Here is an 18901-nt window from a genome sequence, read left to right on the forward strand (position 1 = left end):
CGTGTCGCCGGCTCGCTCTAATGGAGCCCAATTCAAAACAGAGTCAGACCGTGGTGCTGCACACCATCCTTGGCGCCGGCCATCTCGCCCCCATGGTGGAGCTCGCCAAGCTCTTCCTCGGCCGTGGATTCGCAGTCATCATCGCTGTCCCGACCCCTCCGGCTTCCACCGCCGACGTCGCCGCCTCGTCGGCCCCCGCGGTGGCGCGCATCGCCGCCGCCAACCCTTCCATCTCCTTCCACAACCTCCCGCCTCCGGACTACCCCGAGCCGGACCCTGACGGCTTCCAGCAGCTGCTCGACGTGATCCGCCTCACCGTGCCAATCCTTCTGACCTTCCTCCGCTCCCTCCCGCCCGTCGCCGCCGTCGTGCTGGACCTCTTCTGCGTCGACGCCCTCGACGCCGCCGCGGCGGTCGGCGTCCCGGCGTACTTCTACTTCACCTCCTCCGCGGGGGTCCTCGCCGCGTTCCTCCACCTCCCCCACTACTTCGCCACCACGGAGGGCGACTTGAAGGACATGGGGAAGGCGCTCCTCCACTTTCCCGGCGTCCCTCCGATCCCGGCGTCGGACATGCCGCACAACGTGCTCGACTGCGCGGACGTGATCGGTGCTTCGCTGGTCTATCACTACCGCCGCATGCCGGAGGCGCGGGGCATGCTGATCAACACCTACGAATGGCTGGAGGCGAAGGCCGTGACGGCGCTCGGGGACGGCGCGTGCGTGCCCGACCGCCCCACGCCGCCGGTGTACTGCATCGGGCCACTGATCGTGAAGGGCGAGGACGCGGCGAAAGGAGAGCGCCACGCATGCCTCGCGTGGCTTGACGCGCAGCCGGAGCGGAGCGTCGTGTTCGTCAGCTTCGGCAGCATGGGCGCCGTCTCGGCGGAGCAGCTGAAGGAGATTGCTCGTGGGCTAGAGAATTCCGGCCACCGTTTCCTCTGGGTGGTACGGAGCCCACCACCGGAGGACCCGGCCAAGTTCTCCCTGCCGCGTTCTGAGCCAGACCTGGGTGCTCTGCTCCCGGAGAAGTTCTTGGAGAGGACGAGGGAGAGGGGAATGGTGGTGATGTCGTGGGCGCCGCAGGTGGAGGTGCTCCGGCACGCCGCGACCGCCGCGTTCGTGACGCACTGCGGGTGGAACTCCATCCTGGAGGCGGCGACGGCCGGAGTTCCGATGCTGTGCTGGCCGCAGTACGCCGAGCAGAGGCTGAACAAGGTGCTCGTGGTGGACGGGATGCAGCTCGGGGTGGTGATGGACGGCTACGACGAGGAGCTCGTCAAGGCAGAGGAAGTGGAGAAGAAGGTGAGGCTGGTGATGGACTCCGACGAAGGCAAGAAGCTCAGAGGAAGGCTGGCAATGGCGAAGGAGATGGCCGCGGAGGCGCTGGCAGACGGCGGGCCGTCGTGCACGGCGTTCTCTGATTTCGTGGATGATTTGCAGCGCTGCAAATGATGAAGCGTCGAAGATGATCAGGGATGATCCCTTGTGCCTGATCGGCGACTCGACAAGATTGCTGCTGAGAGGTGACACTTTTGCTCTGAATTATGCTCTGTCCGATTTGGTGTTTTATTGCAGGTTGTCACAGTTAGTCAGGTTAGCAGATTCAGTGCTTCAGTTTCAACTTACACCCATTATGGACTAGCAGAAACTTGTTTAGGTTTCGTTCAATAAGGTTAAACCACGCAGCATCTGGTGCTAGCGGTCTGTTACTTCCAGATTTCCTAATTGACAAGTATGGCCAGAGAGGAAGACATGATTTTTTTTTTCGTTTCAAAAAAAAAAAAAAAGAAGACATGATTTTTACCTTCTTTGGTATTCCCAGGCACCTGAATTTCAGTGATGGTTCCATCCTCTTGTAAGTTGTCACTGTCCATCCTGCGCTATCTCTATTCTCTAGCCTACTCAGGACTATTTTGGATGACTAACAATTAGCGTAGAGAATTTGCATTTGACTAGAGCCAGTGATTTCCACGCTAGTGGGTTCATGTTGTTTGTGTGGCTCTGAATAATTGGTCGTTAGTATTGGTCAGGTTTGAAGACTGCATTATTTTAATCTTCTTATACAGAAATGGTTGACACTGCAACTTTTGGACACGAGAGACAATGGCATCCGTCATTGGAGGATGAAAAGAACATCACTATGCGCACTACTGTGCTTCTGAACTTAATAGCAATTCCGTAGCAAAAATCGCAAACATTTCATGGTAACTGACGCCATTGATACACTAATGCAATCGTGAGCCTTACTCTGCTTAATCAGCTACGAACTCCATTCTCCAAGCTGCTCTCCTCCAAATCTCTCATGAACTTATCAAATGCCATTTCAGAAGATCCACCTTCCGTGATGGCATCCAACGCCATGTCCCTCGTCTCCACCAGTTTCTCCCTGAGCTTCCTCCCTTCCTCGGTCTCCATCACCAGCCTCACCTTCGCCTCCACTTCCTCAGCCTTCACCAACCCTCCTTCCTCGTACCCGTCAAGCGACACGGCGATCTTCATCTCCTCCACCATGATCACCTTGTTCATCGCCTGCTCCGCGTACAGCGGCCAACATATCATCGGCAGCGCCGACATGATCGCCTCCAGCGTCGAGTTCCACCCGCAGTGCGTCACGAACGCGCCGACCGCCTCGTGCTGCACCACCTCCGCCTGTGGCACCCAGTTCTTGACCACCATGCCTCTGTCCTTCGTCCTCTCCAAGAACCCCGCCGGAAGCAGTCGCTCCAGGTCCGGCTCCGGTGATGTGGACTGCTCCTCCGGTGGGCTCCTCACGGTCCACAGGAATCGGTGGCCGGAGCTCTCCAGCCCACGAGCTATCTCCAACAGCTGCGCCTCCGGGAACGCGCCCTGGCTGCCGAAGCAGAGGAACACGACGCTCCGCCGCGGCTGGGCGTCCAGCCACGCGAGGCACGCGTGCCTCTCGCCGCCGATCCTTGATTTCCTGCCGGCGTCGACCAGTGGCCCGATGCAGTAGACCCTCGGCGTGGGCTTGTCGGGAACGCAGACGCCGGCGGCGAGCGCTTTCAGGGCCTTGGGCTGCAGCCAGTCGAAGCTGTTCACCAGCACGCCCTTCGCTTCCGTCATCCGCTTGAATTGATACAACCTAACCTTGGTCGCCTCGCTATCCTTGTCCCGCAACATCGCCGGCATGTCGACGGTGCGGATCGGCGGCATCCCGGGAAAGCGGAGGAGCGCCGCCTTGCCCATCTCCATAAATGTCGGCAGATTGGGGTAGTAATACGGGAGGTGGAGAAAGACGGCAAGGGCGCTGGCCTGGGATGGGAAGAAGAAGTACGCGGGGATGGCGAGCTCGGCCGCGACGTCGAGCGCGTCGACGCAGAACATGTCGAGCAGGAGTGCGTCGACGGCGGGCAGCGAGCGGAGGAACTCCCGGAGCACGGGGTTGGCGAGCTTGAGCGTGTCGTGGCTGCGCTTGATCGGGTGCGCGCCGACGTCAGGACTGTCCGGTGCCGGCAGGAGGCGAAACGTGATGGAAGGGTTGGCCGCGGCGAGGCGCGCCATCGCGTCGGCCGACACGGCGTCGTTGTTGGGCGGGTCAATCACCGCGACGACGACACCGAGGCCGCGGCGGCGCAGGTGCTTGGCTAGCTCCACCATGGGGTTCAGGTGGCCGACGCCCAGCGACGGGTACATGACAAACGTCTTTGTCGTCATGGCTACGAGTTGTTCCGATCAAACAGTATGCATAAAAACGTAGCAAATGCTCTCAAATTGGCTTACCAATATAATCTCGCAACCCACAAGCTAAATAGTGCGAGCGGCGTTGAATGGTAACCCATTTCTTGGCAAAGAAGGCCATGGCGAGCAACATTGAAACGTTTCACGGTGAGTTGCATGATCGACACAAATTTCACATGGGCTTTGTAGAAGTCTACGTGAGGAAGGAGAGACCAGGTAGCTCACGTCACGGCCGTTTTCGTGAGCAATGACGAAGAAAAGAAAGTTTTTATTCTGTACGGTGTAACGGACCAGATCCATATAATTAGGGATGAGTTAAAAAATTAATAAGAACTAGTATAGAGGTTTGCGCAAATTGCGAGGCTAGCATTATTATATTTTCTTTTTTTATTAAAATATATTAAAATGATAACATAATTTTAAATTTTGTACTAACTTTACCAAACTATCAATGTGTAATATTCATGTTGTACTGTATATACGTGATAGTTATTAATTATTTTTAATATTAAATTTTAGTTATTTCTAAATTGTATTTCTATATGGACTGTAGACTCGTCTTTTTAATATTTCTTATTTTTTAATTCTGAATTTTTGTTATTTGTAAATTATATTTCTACATAGACTCTAGGCTCTTCTTCTAATATTATTTATTTTTAATTCTGAATTCAATGATCTCTAATTGTATTTCTATGTGGACTCTAAACTCATCTTTCAATATTCTTTATTTTTTAAATTTCGAATTTCAGTATGTCTAAATTATATTCCTATATGAATTATAAACTCTTCTTCCCATATTATTTTTTTAATTTTGAATATTAGTTATTTGCAAATTTTATTTCTATATGGACTCTAAGCTCTACTTTTAATTTTATTATTTTTATTCTGAAATTTATTCAATTCTAAATTCCTGTAGGGATTCTATACTCTTCTTCTAATATTCCTTTTTTTATTTCCTATTTTCTATTTTTTAAATTGTATTTCTATATGGACTCTATACTCTTCTTCTAGTATTCCTTATTTTTTAATTTCGCATTTCAGTTAGCTTAGAGAATTTGCATTTGACTAGAGCCAGTGATTTCCAGTCTAGTGGGTTCATGTTGTTTGTGTGGCTCTGAATAATTGGTCGCTAGTATTGGTCAGGTTTGAAGACTATGCATTATTTTAATTTGCTTATACAGAAATGGTTGACACTGCAACTTTTGGACACGGGAGACAATTGCGTCCGTCATCGGAGGACGAAAAAAACATCGCTATGCGGACAACTTTGCTTCTAACTTAACAAAAATCGCAAACATTTCATGTGGTAACTGACGCCATTGGTACACTAATGCAGTCATGACCCATACTCTGCTTGATCAGCTGCGAACTCCATTCTCCAAGCTGCTCTTCTCCAAATCTCTCATGAACTCATCAAATGCCACTTCAGAAGACCCAGCCTCCTTGATGGCATCTAACGCCATGTCCCTCGTCTCCACCAGCCTCTCCCTGAGCTTCCTCCCTTCCTCGGCCTCCATCACCAGCCTCACCTTAGCCTCCACTTCCTCGGCCTTCACCAACCCTCCTTCCTCGTACCCGTCAAGCGACACGGCGATCTTCATTTCCTCCACCATGATCACCTTGTTCATCGCCTGCTCCGCGTACAGCGGCCAGCATATCATCGGCAGCGCCGACATGATCGCCTCCAGCGTCGAGTTCCACCCGCAGTGCGTCACGAACGCGCCTACCGCCTCGTGCTGCACCACCTCCGCCTGTGGCACCCAGTTCTTGACCACCATGCCTCTGCCCTTCGTCCTCTCCAAGAACCCCGCCGGAAGCAGCCGCTCCAGGTCCGGCTCCGGTGATGTGGACTGCTCCTCCGGTGGGCTCCTCACGGTCCACAGGAATCGGTGGCCGGAGCTCTCCAGCCCATGAGCTAACTCCTTCAGCTGCGCCGCCGGGAACGCGCCCTGGCTGCCGAAGCAGAGGAACACGACGCTCCGTTGCGGCTGGGCGTCAAGCCACGCGAGGCACGCGTGCCTCTCGGCGCCGCTCCCTACCTTCTTGCGGGCGTCGACCAGTGGCCCGATGAAGTAGACTCTCTGCTTGGGCTCGTTGGGCACGCAGACACCGGCGGCGAGCGCTTTCAGAGCCTTGGGCTCCAGCCAGTCGAAGCTGTTCACCAGCACGCCCTTCCCTTCCATCATCCGCTTGAACTGGTACAACCTGATCTTGGTCGTCTCGCTCTCCTTGTCCTTCACCGTCGCCAGCATGTCGACGTTGCGGATCGGCGGAATGCCGGGAAATCGGATGAGCGCCGCCTTATCCATCTCCCTCAACGACGGCGCGTTGCGGTAGTAATACGGGAGGTGGGAAAAGACGGCGAGGACGCTGGCCGGGGAGGGAAAGAAGAAGTAGGCGGGGATGGCGAGCTCGGCCGCGACGTCGAGCGCGTCGACGCAGAACATGTCGAGCAGGAGTGCGTCGACGGCGGGCAGCGAGCGGAGGAACTCGCGGAGCACGGGGTTGGCGAGCCGGAGCGTGTCGAGGTTGCGCTTGACATGGTGCGCGCCGGGGTCCGGGCTGGCCGGCGCCGGCAGGATGCGGAACGTGACGGAAGGGTTGCCCGCGGCGAGGCGCGCCATCGCGTCGGCCGACATGGCGTCGTTGTTGGGCGGATCGATCACCGCGACGATGACGCCGAGGCCGCGGCGGCGCAGGTGCTTGGCTAGCTCCACCATGGGGTTCAGGTGGCCGACGCCCAGCGACGGGAACAGCACAAAGGTCTTTGTCGTCATGGCTCGCTGCTGTTCCGAACTTCCGATCAAACGGGATGTAAAAAAGACGGAAACAAATGCCCTCAAATCGGACAGCCACAAGTATATATAGAGGGGTTGTATGGTAAGCCATGGTGAGCAACGTTGACACGCCCCAATGTGACCTGCATAACCAACACAAATTTCACGTTGGCTTTATAAAGTTTTGGAGGAATTATGAGGACTACTCTTTCACTAAAGTCAGCAGTTCAGTAAACTGGTAGACGAGGAAGGAAGAGAGCTCACGTCTGGCGTATACTACTTCCTTCGTTTCACAATGTAAGTCATTCTAGCTTTTTCATATTCATATTGACATTAATAAATCTAGATAAATATATATATCTAGATTCATTAACATCAATATGAAAGTGTAAAATGCTAAAATGATTATATTGTGAAACGGATGGAGTACTGCACAAGATGGGATCACAGTATGATCATCACACGCAGGCAAGGCAGGATACACATCGATGGCTTCTAGTCGTTCGTCTGTGCCGCCACCAACTAACAGATGTGATTAAATTAATTGGCCGGTAGGCCTCGAGATTCACAAGCCTGATTGTTTTTAGGAACCGCCGTCAGTGGTGATGTCTACAGGAGTAAAATAAGGACACGACGAATCAGATAGAGATCGTGATAGAGTTTATTATTAGTCGGGAAAGTCAATTAGTCCGGTGATCGTGATACAGAGTTAGAAATAAAGTCATACGGGTTCACATCCTCTGCCTTTGTCCCATACTACAGCACCGAGCCCCGTAGGACAATCTTTAGCCCTTCTTTTCCAAGAAGAAAGAATCAGAAATGCATCCGATCGAAGGTGACCGACCACAACAAAAGCATTCAATGGACAAAGGCAAACGGCGTTTTCCCTGTAGGCTGTAGTCCTTCCTCCAACCAAAGCTCGACCGCTGTATCATTTTTATCCTGGAGATTAAAAAGAAAATCACATCTTCCCGTATTACTACAAACAGCGAGCAGTTGAATACCGGCCGGGTAACTTGCTACAAAACGGATCCGAACCGAGCTACAACCTCTATCTCAAAATAAATATGGAGGGAATAATTAAGACAATTTTTGGAAACCGATACGGAAGTATATCCAACGAAAACAAAAAAGACAAAAAAAAACTATTCGGAGCCATTAACTTGCAGCAGTTTTTTTTAAGATAATCCCTTCATTTTTTACACGGTTTGTAGCCCCGGCCGTTACATGCCCCATGTCGCCTTGTTGGGATTGGCTTCGTTATATTGTATTGGGAGGATTGAGGGTTACGTGTAGATGGTGCTGGATTTTTTTTTCATATGAGACATTACTCGTTTTGTGCATGTCGATTAAAAAGTCATTATTTTTTTTAAAAAAATTAATAAGATAGATTCATATGTGATATATGACTGACTATACACGAGCAAGTTCAAATTCCATCTATACAATTAGAAACCAAAATAATAAATTTGAATGTGAAAATCCACATTAAATTCATAGTGTATAAACAAAATAATAATTTTGAATGTGAAAATTCACATTAAATACAAAGTTAAATATGTTATTTTTGTATCAACTTGTATAAGTTAAATTAGTTGGATTGGACATTTTCTAATACAACAATGAATCTAGACAGACTTTTGTCTAAATTCGTTGTACTTAAAAATATCACATCTAATACTAATACTAGATTATTTTTTTTGGACGGAGGAAGTATATGGTACTACCTCCGTCCCATATTAATTGTAGTTGTGGATTTCTGTGTTCAACGTTTGACCGCCCGTCTTATCTAAAAAATATAAAAAATTTAAAAGAAATTAGTCACACATAAAGTACTATGCATGTTTTATTATCTAATAACAACAAAAATACGAATCATATTTTTTTCAAATAAAACGGACGGTCAAATGTGGTATATAAGTAGTGCAAAACTACTTTTTGAGACAGAGGTAGTATTCAAATAGTTATTATATATATATTTAAAAAACTGACATGATATATCAATATAATATATGTCATTCCATAAACATTTAAATTCAAATTTAATATATGAGTAATAAATATAAAATAACAAATTTAACTTTTTTTGGGGGGAAATTTAACTCATCTACATGTACTATCTTCTGAGACTGGTGGTATCATTTCTGATCCTGGAGATTAAAAAAAAAACGCATCTACCGTATTACGAACAGCGAGCAGGAACGTTCACGTGTGAGTACTAACTGGCCTGCTGGGTTAGGGACAAAAAATCTGAACTGAAGTGACAATTCCTGAAACGGTTATTCTGGGACGGAGGGCACATGTAGATGGATAGGGTGATAAATAATTCCTCCGTTTTAAAATGTAGGTATTTTTAAGGTTGGTACTGGTATTTAAAAAAGTATGTGAGAATGATTAGAGAAGGTGTGTAATTGGTTGAAAAGAAAAAGTAGGTGAAGGAGAATGATTGTGATTGGTTGAGAGGAGGTAGTTGGAAAAATAGCTTCATTTTGGGACAAGGTACTGTGCTAAAAATAGCTATATTTTAGGACTGAGAAAGTACTATAGTGATGAATTTTTAACCTACCAGAGGATATCTTCTTGTTTATATCGTGTGTATGAAGATAGATGAATATATGATATGCCACTGCATAATAGTTCGCGTAAAGAAAAATTTTTGGGTGTCACATCGGATGTTTGACCGAACGTCGGAAGGGCTTTTCGGACACGTATGAAAAAAATAATTTCATAACACGCCTGGAAACCGCAAGACGAATCTCTTGAGCCTAATTAATCCGTCATTAGCGTATGTGCGTTACTGTAGCACTTATGGCTAATCATGGATTAATTAGGCTCAAAAGATTCGTCTCACGATTTCCCCCCTAATTATATAATTAGTTTTTTATTTATCTATATTTAATGCTTCATGCATGTGTTCAAAGATTCGATGTGATATTTTTGGGAAAAAAATTTAGGAACTAAACGGGGTCTAAACCTATAAGCTAAAATTGGATCTGCACGTTAGAAAAAAAACAATTTTTACTGGAACTATGCGTTAAATTGGGAGTCAAATTTGTTTGTTTTTTAATTGTATAAATTAATTTTATTTTTTCTTATTTGTATAGTGATATATCACATATATCGATCTAACTTATTAAATTAAACGATAATTTTTTTATAGTATTTTAGACAACACAAAAAATTAAAAGACAAATAGATGTTGGATTGAGATCCTCTGACTTAAAAGCCACCGTGCCTTTATCATGTTGATACGTGAATTCATGGTTTATCACATCACGTGTCAATGATAAAATACTTATTTTAAAGTTTATCGGACTCATATAACAATAACAAAGATACATAGTATGTTTGAATTGAAGGTAGATGTGCCAGATCCATAGGTGCCCTAGTGAGACTGTCGGCTGTCTGCATCCAACAGGAACTCGGCAAACGCCGCGCGCGACGATCCGCCGTCGCCCCATGCAACGGCTGCGGCTTCCTTGTGCGTCGTGACCCGCGCCCTGAGTTGGTTGCCTGCCTCGGATTCCATGACCAGCCTCACCTTGGCCTCGACCTCCTCTGCCGTGACAAGGCCCTGCTGCCACCCGACCATCTCCACAGCGATGCCCATGTCCTCCACCATGAGAACCTTGTTCATCTTCTGCTCAGAGTAGAGCGGCCAGCACAGCATTGGCACACCCGCGGTGATCCCCTCCAGCACCGAGTTCCATCCAGAGTGCGTCACGAACGCGCCAGTCGCCCGGTGATGGAGCACGTCCACCTGCGGCGCCCATTGCTTGACTACGGCGCCCTGGCCACTGGTTCGCTCCAAGAACCCCGCCGGGAGGAGCGCTTCGAGGTCCGGATCGGCCCGAGGGTCGTATGGTTTCTCCGGATCGTTATTGACGACGATGGGGGCGCGCACTACCCACAGAAACCGGTGGCCGGATTTCTCTAGCCCGACGGCAATCTCCTTGAGCTGCTTTTTGGAGTGGTTGCCCGTGCCGGTGCTACCAAAGCAGAGGAACACGACGCTGCGGTCCGGTTGCCGGTGTGAAACTATATTGTATACATGCGTGTGAGATCTGTTAGATTGGATAAGATAGAGTTTGTTAGGTTGTTAGCCTCTTCTATCCATCAAAACAGACTGCATGCTATATGGATGTAAAAACCACGGTGATGGTTGTTATCACCATATATTAACAAAGGTGCGGCCTCTAACGAGGTTCAACGCTTCTGCACCTCTGATTTTCACATGGTATCAGAGCCTATCCATCCACAAAATCGCATCTAATCCAACTCATGGCGAGTTCGTCGAAGACGGCGGCCGGGAATCCTCTCGGCGGGAACGCGATCTCGGAGAAACTCTCCAAATCAAACCATGCGCTATGGAAAGCGCAGGTCATGGCGGCTGTACGAGGAGCTCGCCTTGAGGGGCATCTCACCGGTGCCACCAAAACTCCCAACGCCCTGATCACGACGACAGCAGGCGACAAGGGAGAGAAAGAAGTCACTGTTCGCAATCCAGAATTTGATGATTGGGTTGCAACCGATCAGCAGGTTCTAGGATTCCTGCTCTCCACCCTAGCTAGAGACGTTCTGGCACAGGTGGCCACCTGCGGCACGGCTGCAGCAGCATGGCAGATGCTGGAGGAGATGTACTCCTCCGTCACGAGGGCGCGCTTCATCAACACTCGCATCGCTCTCTCCAACACCAAGAAGGGCACTCTCTCCATCAACGAGTATGTCTCCAAGATGAAGGCCCTCGCTGATGAGATGACGGCTGCCGGCAAGATCGTTGATGACGATGATCTCATCTCCTACATCATCGCCGGCCTCGACGACACGTATGAACCTGTCATCTCCACCATCGTTGGCAAGGACACCATGACGCTGGGAGAAGCCTACTCTCAGCTGCTCAGCTTTGAGCAGCGTCTCGCGCTTCGTCACGGTGGAGACTCTTCTGTCAATTTGGCGAACCGAGGACGTGGCGGTGGTGGAGGACAACAACGCGGCGGCAACACCGGCAACGGCGGCCGCGGCCGTGGCGGCAACAACAATGGCGCTAACCGCGGCAGGGGACGCGGCAACAATGGCGGCGCACGACCACCGGGAGGCGTCGACAACAGACCTAAATGTCAACTCTGTTACAAGAGGGGACACACGGTAATCAACTGCTGGTATCGCTATGATGAAGATTTTGTTCCCGATGAAAAATATGCAGGATCGGCAACATCTTATGGGATTGATACAAATTGGTACGTCGACACGAGTGCGACGGACCATGTGACTGGCGAACTGGACAAGCTCACGGTTCGCGATCGCTACAAGGGGCAAGATCAAGTTCACACCGCAAGCGGTGCAGGTATGGAAATTAGTCATATTGGTCATTCTACTGTTAGAACCCCAAATCGTGATATTCATCTTCGCAATATCCTATATGTTCCCAATGCAAATAAGAATCTTGTTTCTGCCAATAGACTTGTCTCTGATAATTCTGCTTACATGGAGCTTTACTCTAAATATTTTAATCTTAAGGATCTGGCCACGAAGAAACTTCTGTTTAGGGGACCATGCCGGGGGCGACTGTACGCTCTTCCATCTTCATCACCTCATGAACGTCCTCGTCCTCTAAAAGAAGCCTTTGGAGCCATCAAGCCATCCTTTGAGCGATGGCACAGTCGCCTGGGTCATCCAGCCTCTCCAATTGTGGAGAAAGTCATTAGCAAAAATAATCTTCCTTGTTTAGCTGAGTCAAATAAACAGTCGGTTTGTGATGCATGTCAACAGGGTAAAAGTCATCAATTGCCCTATTCTAGATCTTCTAGTATGTCGAGTCATCCTTTGGAACTTATTTATTCTGATGTTTGGGGTCCTGCCCTCACTTCTGTTGGGGGCAAACAATATTATGTGAGCTTTATTGGTGATTATAGTAAATTTACTTGGCTTTATTTGATTAAGCATAAGTCTGAAGTCATCCAAAAGTTTCATGAATTCCAAGCTCTTGTTGAACGTTTGTTTAATAGGAAGATAATAGCCATGCAATCCGACTGGGGAGGTGAATATGAAAAACTTCACTCCTTCTTTACAAAGATAGGAATCACACATCACGTTTCTTGTCCACATACTCATCAACAAAATGGCTCAGCTGAACGAAAGCATAGACATATAGTAGAAGTTGGTCTCACCCTTCTTGCATATTCTTCCATGCCTCTAAAATTTTGGGATGAAGCTTTTCAAGCCGCTGTGTATCTTATTAATAGGACACCTACAAAACTACTTCAGTTCCTCACACCGCTTGAGCACTTGTTTAATCAAACCCCAGATTATAGTTCTCTCCGGGTGTTCGGCTGTGCTTGTTGGCCACATCTGAGACCCTATAATACACACAAACTTCAGTTCAGATCAAAGCAGTGCACTTTTTTGGGGTACAGCACACTACACAAGGGGTTCAAGTGTCTTGATCCCTCCACAGGTCGTGTCTATATATCCCGTGATGTTATCTTTGATGAAACAAATTTTCCCTTTGCTAAACTTCACACAAACGCCGGTGCTAGACTTCGTTCAGAAATTTTATTGCTTCCTTCACATCTCCTAAATCCAACATCAAATCCTGGGGAACAACAGCTAGATGACAATATGGCTAATATTCCTGTTAATCCTGCTAATCAAATTTTTGGAAGCAATGTGCAGCCTGTTTCTGCAGAAAATGATGAAGCAGATGATTCTTCCGGTGCCACAGAAAATCTGGCTGAACAGATCCATCAGGATACCGCTGCATCACCGTCTGCATCAGATACCGCTGCCAGTCAACCCGGCGCTGCCACATCCCTGGACGTGGTACATTTTCCTGCCTCTCCTGACGTGATGACGCATCACTCGGCCGACAGCTCTTCGCCGAGCCAACCTAGTCACGCCACCGCGACGCCTGCCAGCAATGATGATGTCCCGTCACCATCACACATCTCTGCATCCGAGCCGTTCGCGACAGGGGAGGAAGTGACTCAAGCGCCGTCTCGCCCAACTACTCGTCTGCAAAGAGGTATTCGAAAAGAGAAGGTATATACCGATGGCACAGTTAAATACAAGAATACCTTTCTTACTGTGACTGGTGAACCAAAAAATTTAACTGATGCTTTGCAAAATACAAACTGGAAAAAGGCTATGGATATAGAGTATGAGGCTTTGATGAATAATAAAACTTGGCACCTAGTTCCACCTAAGCAAGGTAGAAATGTTATAGACTGCAAGTGGGTCTATAAAATTAAAAGAAAACAAGATGGAAGTCTAGACAGGTATAAAGCTCGCCTAGTTGCAAAGGGATTTAAACAGAGATACGGTATAGATTATGAAGATACTTTCAGTCCAGTAGTCAAAGCTGCTACTATCAGGATTGTCTTGTCTATTGCTGTGTCTAGGGGTTGGTGCATGAGACAACTAGATGTACAGAATGCCTTTCTTCATGGATTCCTTGAAGAAGAGGTATACATGAAACAACCACCAGGATATGAGGATGAATCTTTTCCTGGATATGTGTGCAAGCTTGATAAAGCCCTTTATGGGCTAAAGCAAGCTCCAAGGGCATGGTATTCCAGGCTCAGCAAGAAATTATATGATCTTGGTTTTCAAGGATCAAAAGGGGATACATCTTTATTCTTTTATAACAAAGGAGGACTAATCATATTTGTTCTTATCTATGTTGATGATATAATAGTCACTAGCTCCAGACAGGAGGCAGTGTCAGCTCTTCTGCAGGATTTGAAAAAGGAGTTTGCCCTGAAAGATTTGGGAGATCTTCATTACTTCCTGGGTATAGAAGTAAACAAGGTAACAGATGAAATAATTCTTACACAGGATAAATATGCTTGTGATCTCCTGAGAAGGGTAAATATGTTTGATTGTAAACCAGTAAGTACACCGTTGTCTACTAGTGAGAAATTATCTGCTCATGAGGGTGACTTACTAGGGCCTCTGGATGCAACAAATTATAGAAGTGTAGTTGGTGCTCTTCAGTATCTAACCCTGACTAGACCAGACATTGCCTTTCCAGTTAACAAAGTCTGTCAATTTCTTCATGCACCAACCACTGTTCATTGGGCTGCAGTTAAGAGAATCTTAAGATATTTGAAACAGTGTACTAAACTTGGGTTGAAACTATGCAAGTCCAAGTCTATGCTTGTTAGTGCTTATTCAGATGCAGACTGGGCAGGATCTCTTGATGATAGAAGATCAACTGGAGGTTTTGCAGTTTTTTTGGGAGATAATCTTGTATCTTGGTGTGCACGCAAACAAGCTACAGTTTCCAGGTCTAGTACTGAATCAGAATACAAAGCTCTTGCTAATGCTACAGCAGAAATTATGTGGGTACAGACTTTATTGACAGAATTACAAGTGCAGAGTCCGCCTATGGCCAAGTTGTGGTGTGATAATTTGGGAGCTAAGTATCTTTCTTCTAATCCTGTTTTTCATGCCAGAACAAAGCATATAGAAGTTGACTATCATTTTGTTCGAGAAAGAGTATCTCAGAAACTATTAGAGATTGATTTTGTACCTACAGGAGATCAAGTTGCTGATGGTTTTACCAAGGCTTTGCCTGTAAGACAGTTAGAGAACTTTAAGCACAATCTCAACCTGGGAAGGTTGTGATTGAGGGGGGCTGTGAAACTATATTGTATACATGCGTGTGAGATCTGTTAGATTGGATAAGATAGAGTTTGTTAGGTTGTTAGCCTCTTCTATCCATCAAAACAGACTGCATGCTATATGGATGTAAAAACCACGGTGATGGTTGTTATCACCATATATTAACAAAGGTGCGGCCACTAACGAGGTTCAACGCTTCTGCACCTCTGATTTTCACAGCCGGTCGAGCCATGCGAGGCACTCGTGCCTCTCGGCTGTCTCTCTCCTCTCGCCGGCCTTCTCGATCAATGGCCCGACGCAGTAGAACGGCGGCAACGCCGCCGGGTCGCCGTGACGGCGCGCGTCCCTGAGCGCGTTCACCACCCGTGCCTCGAGCGACTCGAACGTGTTCATCAGGAAGCCATTGGAGTCTTGAATATCCCTGTGAAACAAATCCACGATGGCCTTGTACACTTCGCTCTCCGGGTCCTCGAGAAGTTCCTCATAGAGGTAAGAAACCGGAATGGGTGGGAGGCCAGGGAGCTCGAGAGGGGTGTCTCCTAGCTCCCTGAAGCTTGGCTGACCCTCTGCACGGATCAATGGAAGCTGGAGGTGGATGGCGAAGGCGCTGGCGTTCCCTGGGTGGAAGACGTAGCCGGGAACGTTGAGCCTCTTGGCAACGTCGAGGGCTTCTACGGACAGAGGGTCCACGACGAGGGCGTGTGCACCACCGGGAGGCATGGAGCACAGGAAGTCATGGAGGCACTCATTGTGTCGCCTCACGAGGTCCAAGTACCCGAGGAGGGAGAAGTCGTTGTCTTTGGTGGTGATGGCCGGAGGGAGCTCGACGCGTGGGAGCCTGTGGAAGCGTATGGCGGGCTTGGATGAGATGGCACGGTCGACGGTGGCAGGGAAGGCGATGTGCTGCTGGAAGACGGGGTCGATGAGTGCGACGGTGATGGCGTAGCCGCGGTCGATGAGCTCGTCGGCGAACTGCATCATGGGGAGGAAGTGGCTGACGGAGAGGCCGGGGTAGAGAACCATGGTCTTCTTCATGGTGGCTTTGAATTTTTCTGGCTAGTTTGTACTGTGGAGGCACTGGAGGGTAGACTGTAGAGTGGTCTCCCGACCTACCTCTGGCTCGTTTGATTGAGGGGAGAAGAGAACTAGATTGCCCCATATATACTCCCTCCGCCCTAAAAAAAGTTAAACTCTGGATTTGCGTGTCCAACTTTAACTATCCGTCTTATATGAAATTTTTTTATAATTCGTATTTTTATTGTTGTTAGATGATAAAACATGATTAATACTTTGTGCATGACTTGTCTTTTTATTTTTTTTATAATTTTTTCAAATAAAACGGACGGTCAAACATTGGGCGCGGATACCAGGGTTTATCTTTTTTTGGGACGGAGGGAGTACAGCCCAATTAAATCAGCCATTTATGATGGGGGTCTGTTTGGTGAGGTGGGTAGTGGTACTATACTCTCCTAGGAGCAAGTTTAATATTACCTCCGTGGCTCTATCCTAGAAGAGTATAGTTTTAAACTGTTTATATCCAATTATATTCAATATTTGACCGTCTGTCTTATTTAAAATTTTGATGATTAATATTTTTTTTATTAGATGATAAAACATAAATAGTACTTTATGTATGGCTATTTTTTTAATTTTTTATAAACTTTTTAAATAAAACGGACAATCAAACGTTGGATACGGAAATCCATAACTGTACTTAAATAGGTAAACTTATTTATATTTATTTTAGACAATCACTACATGATGGCCCATCTTCACCAACTGACTACTACTGTTGGCAAAACGTCGGTACACAGAACACATCATTTGTAGGCAAATATGTATATAGCACTGCCAACGTATTATGTGTCGGCGATTCTAGTCTTTTGAGACAAACAAAATGTCGGTGATTCATGGGCAACGTATTATCTGTCGACAAAACAATTGCCTTCACGCCAACAGTCGGCAAAGGGTACATCACGGGGGCAGAAATTTAGATTAGCTCACCAAGTCGAGCGCACAATAGGCTAGAAAAAATGGATTGCACGGGCTAAAAGGGGACAAAACCCTTCTCTCTACCCTTCTTCTCCCAGTCAAAAACCTAGATCCACAGTCACATTTCTCCTCCTTTGAAGTCCATTGTCGCCACCAGCACCACCGCACATCGCCCCCATCGGTTCCTTCCCTTCCCCTCGCCCCATCGCTCCCCTGCCACCACCAGCTCCCCTTCCCATGGAGAAAATGGACATTTGGCCACGTTCAAAAAGCGGTTTCGCTGAAATGCCATCCCAAAAACGCATTTCGCTAAAATGCCAATCTAAAGCGCGAGATCACAGCTACTTTGCCATTTTCTCCATTTTCGTCATTTTCAATTCCATTTTCGTTGGAATTCTACTTGATGAGACCAAATTGCCCCTGCTCGTCGGCTGAAAGGGGATTGAGATCGAGCGCGGCGAGTAGATAATATTAACACAGACTCCAATCGCGCATTTCATCACCATATGGGAACGGTGGAGAAACAAGGTTGGTGGCCTCTTCACAGAGCACATGCTGAATTTAAGGGAAATAGTGGATTGTTTTTAGATGGAATCACTTAACACGATGTAGTTCATATTGTAGGATTAAGCATAAGAAGCAAGACTACCAGAGAAGGTGAACAAGGAGATCATAAAAAAAAATCTTTTTTAAGTTGAAAGAACCGAGCTCTAAAATATAGAATGGACCCTAAGGGTTGGGTTGTTCATCCATTAATACGTTCCTTGAGCTAGCTTCAGAAAGTTGGTAGACCGGTGTTGGAATTTTAGTCTGACCATCTTTACATCGTTGGTTCGACTGTTGATGGGATCTCGATCTGACAGTCAGTGTTCCTCCAGTCTAACCGCTGGTGCTCGTGCAAGACAACTGGTAGAAGACAAAAACACAACTCGACAAAATAAGCTGATCAACTTTATATTACATCAAGATGTGTTTATAAAGTGTCTCCAAGCACTTCTCTCTCAACTTTCAAACTCAACTCGAGAGTCAAGACCTAAAGATAACCCTAATTTTTCACCTTAAAAAAGTGTTACCTCTTGATGCTCAACCTTATTTATTTGTACATAAAGGCACTCCACAAAAGCCAAAATCCTACTTAAATTAGGAATCCTACTTCTATATATAGAAAAGCCTCCCAAACCATGTATTATTTTATCTCTTTGTAAATTCAAACCCTAAATCCTACTTCAGCTAGTACTCTTTTCAACTTTGACTTTTTCTTTTATCTACACACATCTCGCTTATGCCAAACAAAAACTCCATCTCCAGTTTATTGTTCAATCTTTAGCCTTAGCATATTGTATAATCTTCTTGATCGTTAGGACAACTATACTTAAGTCAATTCCAATCCACCATAGACAGTTCTCAGCCTTAAGCAACACTTATATATGGGAAACGAAGAAACCATATCCGACTTTCCTAACTTAAACTCACATTAGCATAAACACAATACACATACGAAATAATTGGAAGCCATAAACATCACGGAATTAACATAAAAAAATAACTCAAAATCCAATATAATCAAGAATGTTCTGGTCTAATTGCACCTCAGCCATCAGTTCGGCCGCCCATGCGCATCCGGTCTAATCGGACTTAAGCTCTGGTTGGACCACCTGTACACCGACCCTTCACCAACACAACCACAACAATTCAACAATCGGACTAACCATCACCATGGCCAATTGTTCATCACGACATATAACTCAAGACAATGATTCCTACAACGATTTCACACACATATGTACACAACAACTCCATCGAGCTGGT

At 47.0% G+C, this 18901-nt stretch overlaps 4 protein-coding genes and 1 non-coding gene across 5 annotated transcripts; 2 read left to right on the forward strand and 3 right to left on the reverse strand.

Annotated features, from left to right (window-relative positions):
* Positions 1 to 9: 9 nt before the first annotated feature.
* Positions 10 to 1817, forward strand: LOC4339387 (UDP-glycosyltransferase 88F3). Its single transcript, XM_015782244.3, has one exon. It carries the CDS (start codon positions 21 to 23, stop codon positions 1452 to 1454), a length of 1434 nt encoding a protein of 477 aa, XP_015637730.1. The 5' UTR covers positions 10 to 20; the 3' UTR covers positions 1455 to 1817.
* Positions 1818 to 2096: 279 nt separating this feature from the next.
* LOC4339388 (UDP-glycosyltransferase 13) lies at positions 2097 to 4198 on the reverse strand. Its single transcript, XM_015782245.3, has one exon. The coding sequence runs from the start codon at positions 3675 to 3677 to the stop codon at positions 2259 to 2261; it is 1419 nt and encodes a 472-aa protein (XP_015637731.1). The 5' UTR covers positions 3678 to 4198; the 3' UTR covers positions 2097 to 2258.
* Positions 4199 to 4840: 642 nt separating this feature from the next.
* Positions 4841 to 6607, reverse strand: LOC107276526 (UDP-glycosyltransferase 88F3). Its single transcript, XM_015782575.3, has one exon. The coding sequence runs from the start codon at positions 6476 to 6478 to the stop codon at positions 5060 to 5062; it is 1419 nt and encodes a 472-aa protein (XP_015638061.1). The 5' UTR covers positions 6479 to 6607; the 3' UTR covers positions 4841 to 5059.
* A 3086-nt stretch (positions 6608 to 9693) lies between these two features.
* On the reverse strand, positions 9694 to 16389 carry LOC4339391 (anthocyanidin 5,3-O-glucosyltransferase). The gene is made up of 2 exons (XM_015782791.3): positions 15325 to 16389; positions 9694 to 10510 (listed from the first exon to the last, which is right to left on the reverse strand). The coding sequence occupies exons 1-2, from the start codon at positions 16133 to 16135 to the stop codon at positions 9864 to 9866; spliced, it is 1458 nt and encodes a 485-aa protein (XP_015638277.1). The 5' UTR covers positions 16136 to 16389; the 3' UTR covers positions 9694 to 9863.
* Positions 11252 to 11387, forward strand: LOC112939162 (small nucleolar RNA Z247). The gene has a single exon (XR_003242704.1). It is a non-coding gene; the product is annotated as a small nucleolar RNA Z247 (small nucleolar RNA).
* Positions 16390 to 18901: the final 2512 nt, after the last annotated feature.

The sequence above is a fragment of the Oryza sativa genome, chromosome 5 (genome assembly GCF_034140825.1).
Source record: "Oryza sativa Japonica Group chromosome 5, ASM3414082v1".
Classification (NCBI taxonomy): domain Eukaryota; kingdom Viridiplantae; phylum Streptophyta; class Magnoliopsida; order Poales; family Poaceae; genus Oryza; species Oryza sativa.

Excerpts from the sequence above, each read along its gene's own strand:
- LOC4339391 (XM_015782791.3), bottom strand. The coding sequence starts at position 16,135 with ATGAAGAAGACCATGGTTCTCTACCCCGGCCTCTCCGTCAGCCACTTC. Across the intron at positions 10,511-15,324 it reads CGAGTGCCTCGCATGGCTCG|ACCGGCAACCGGACCGCAGC; the intron begins ACCGGCTGTGAA and ends ATATAGTTTCAC.
- LOC4339388 (XM_015782245.3), bottom strand. The coding sequence starts at position 3,677 with ATGACGACAAAGACGTTTGTCATGTACCCGTCGCTGGGCGTCGGCCAC.
- LOC4339387 (XM_015782244.3), top strand. The coding sequence starts at position 21 with ATGGAGCCCAATTCAAAACAGAGTCAGACCGTGGTGCTGCACACCATC.
- LOC107276526 (XM_015782575.3), bottom strand. The coding sequence starts at position 6,478 with ATGACGACAAAGACCTTTGTGCTGTTCCCGTCGCTGGGCGTCGGCCAC.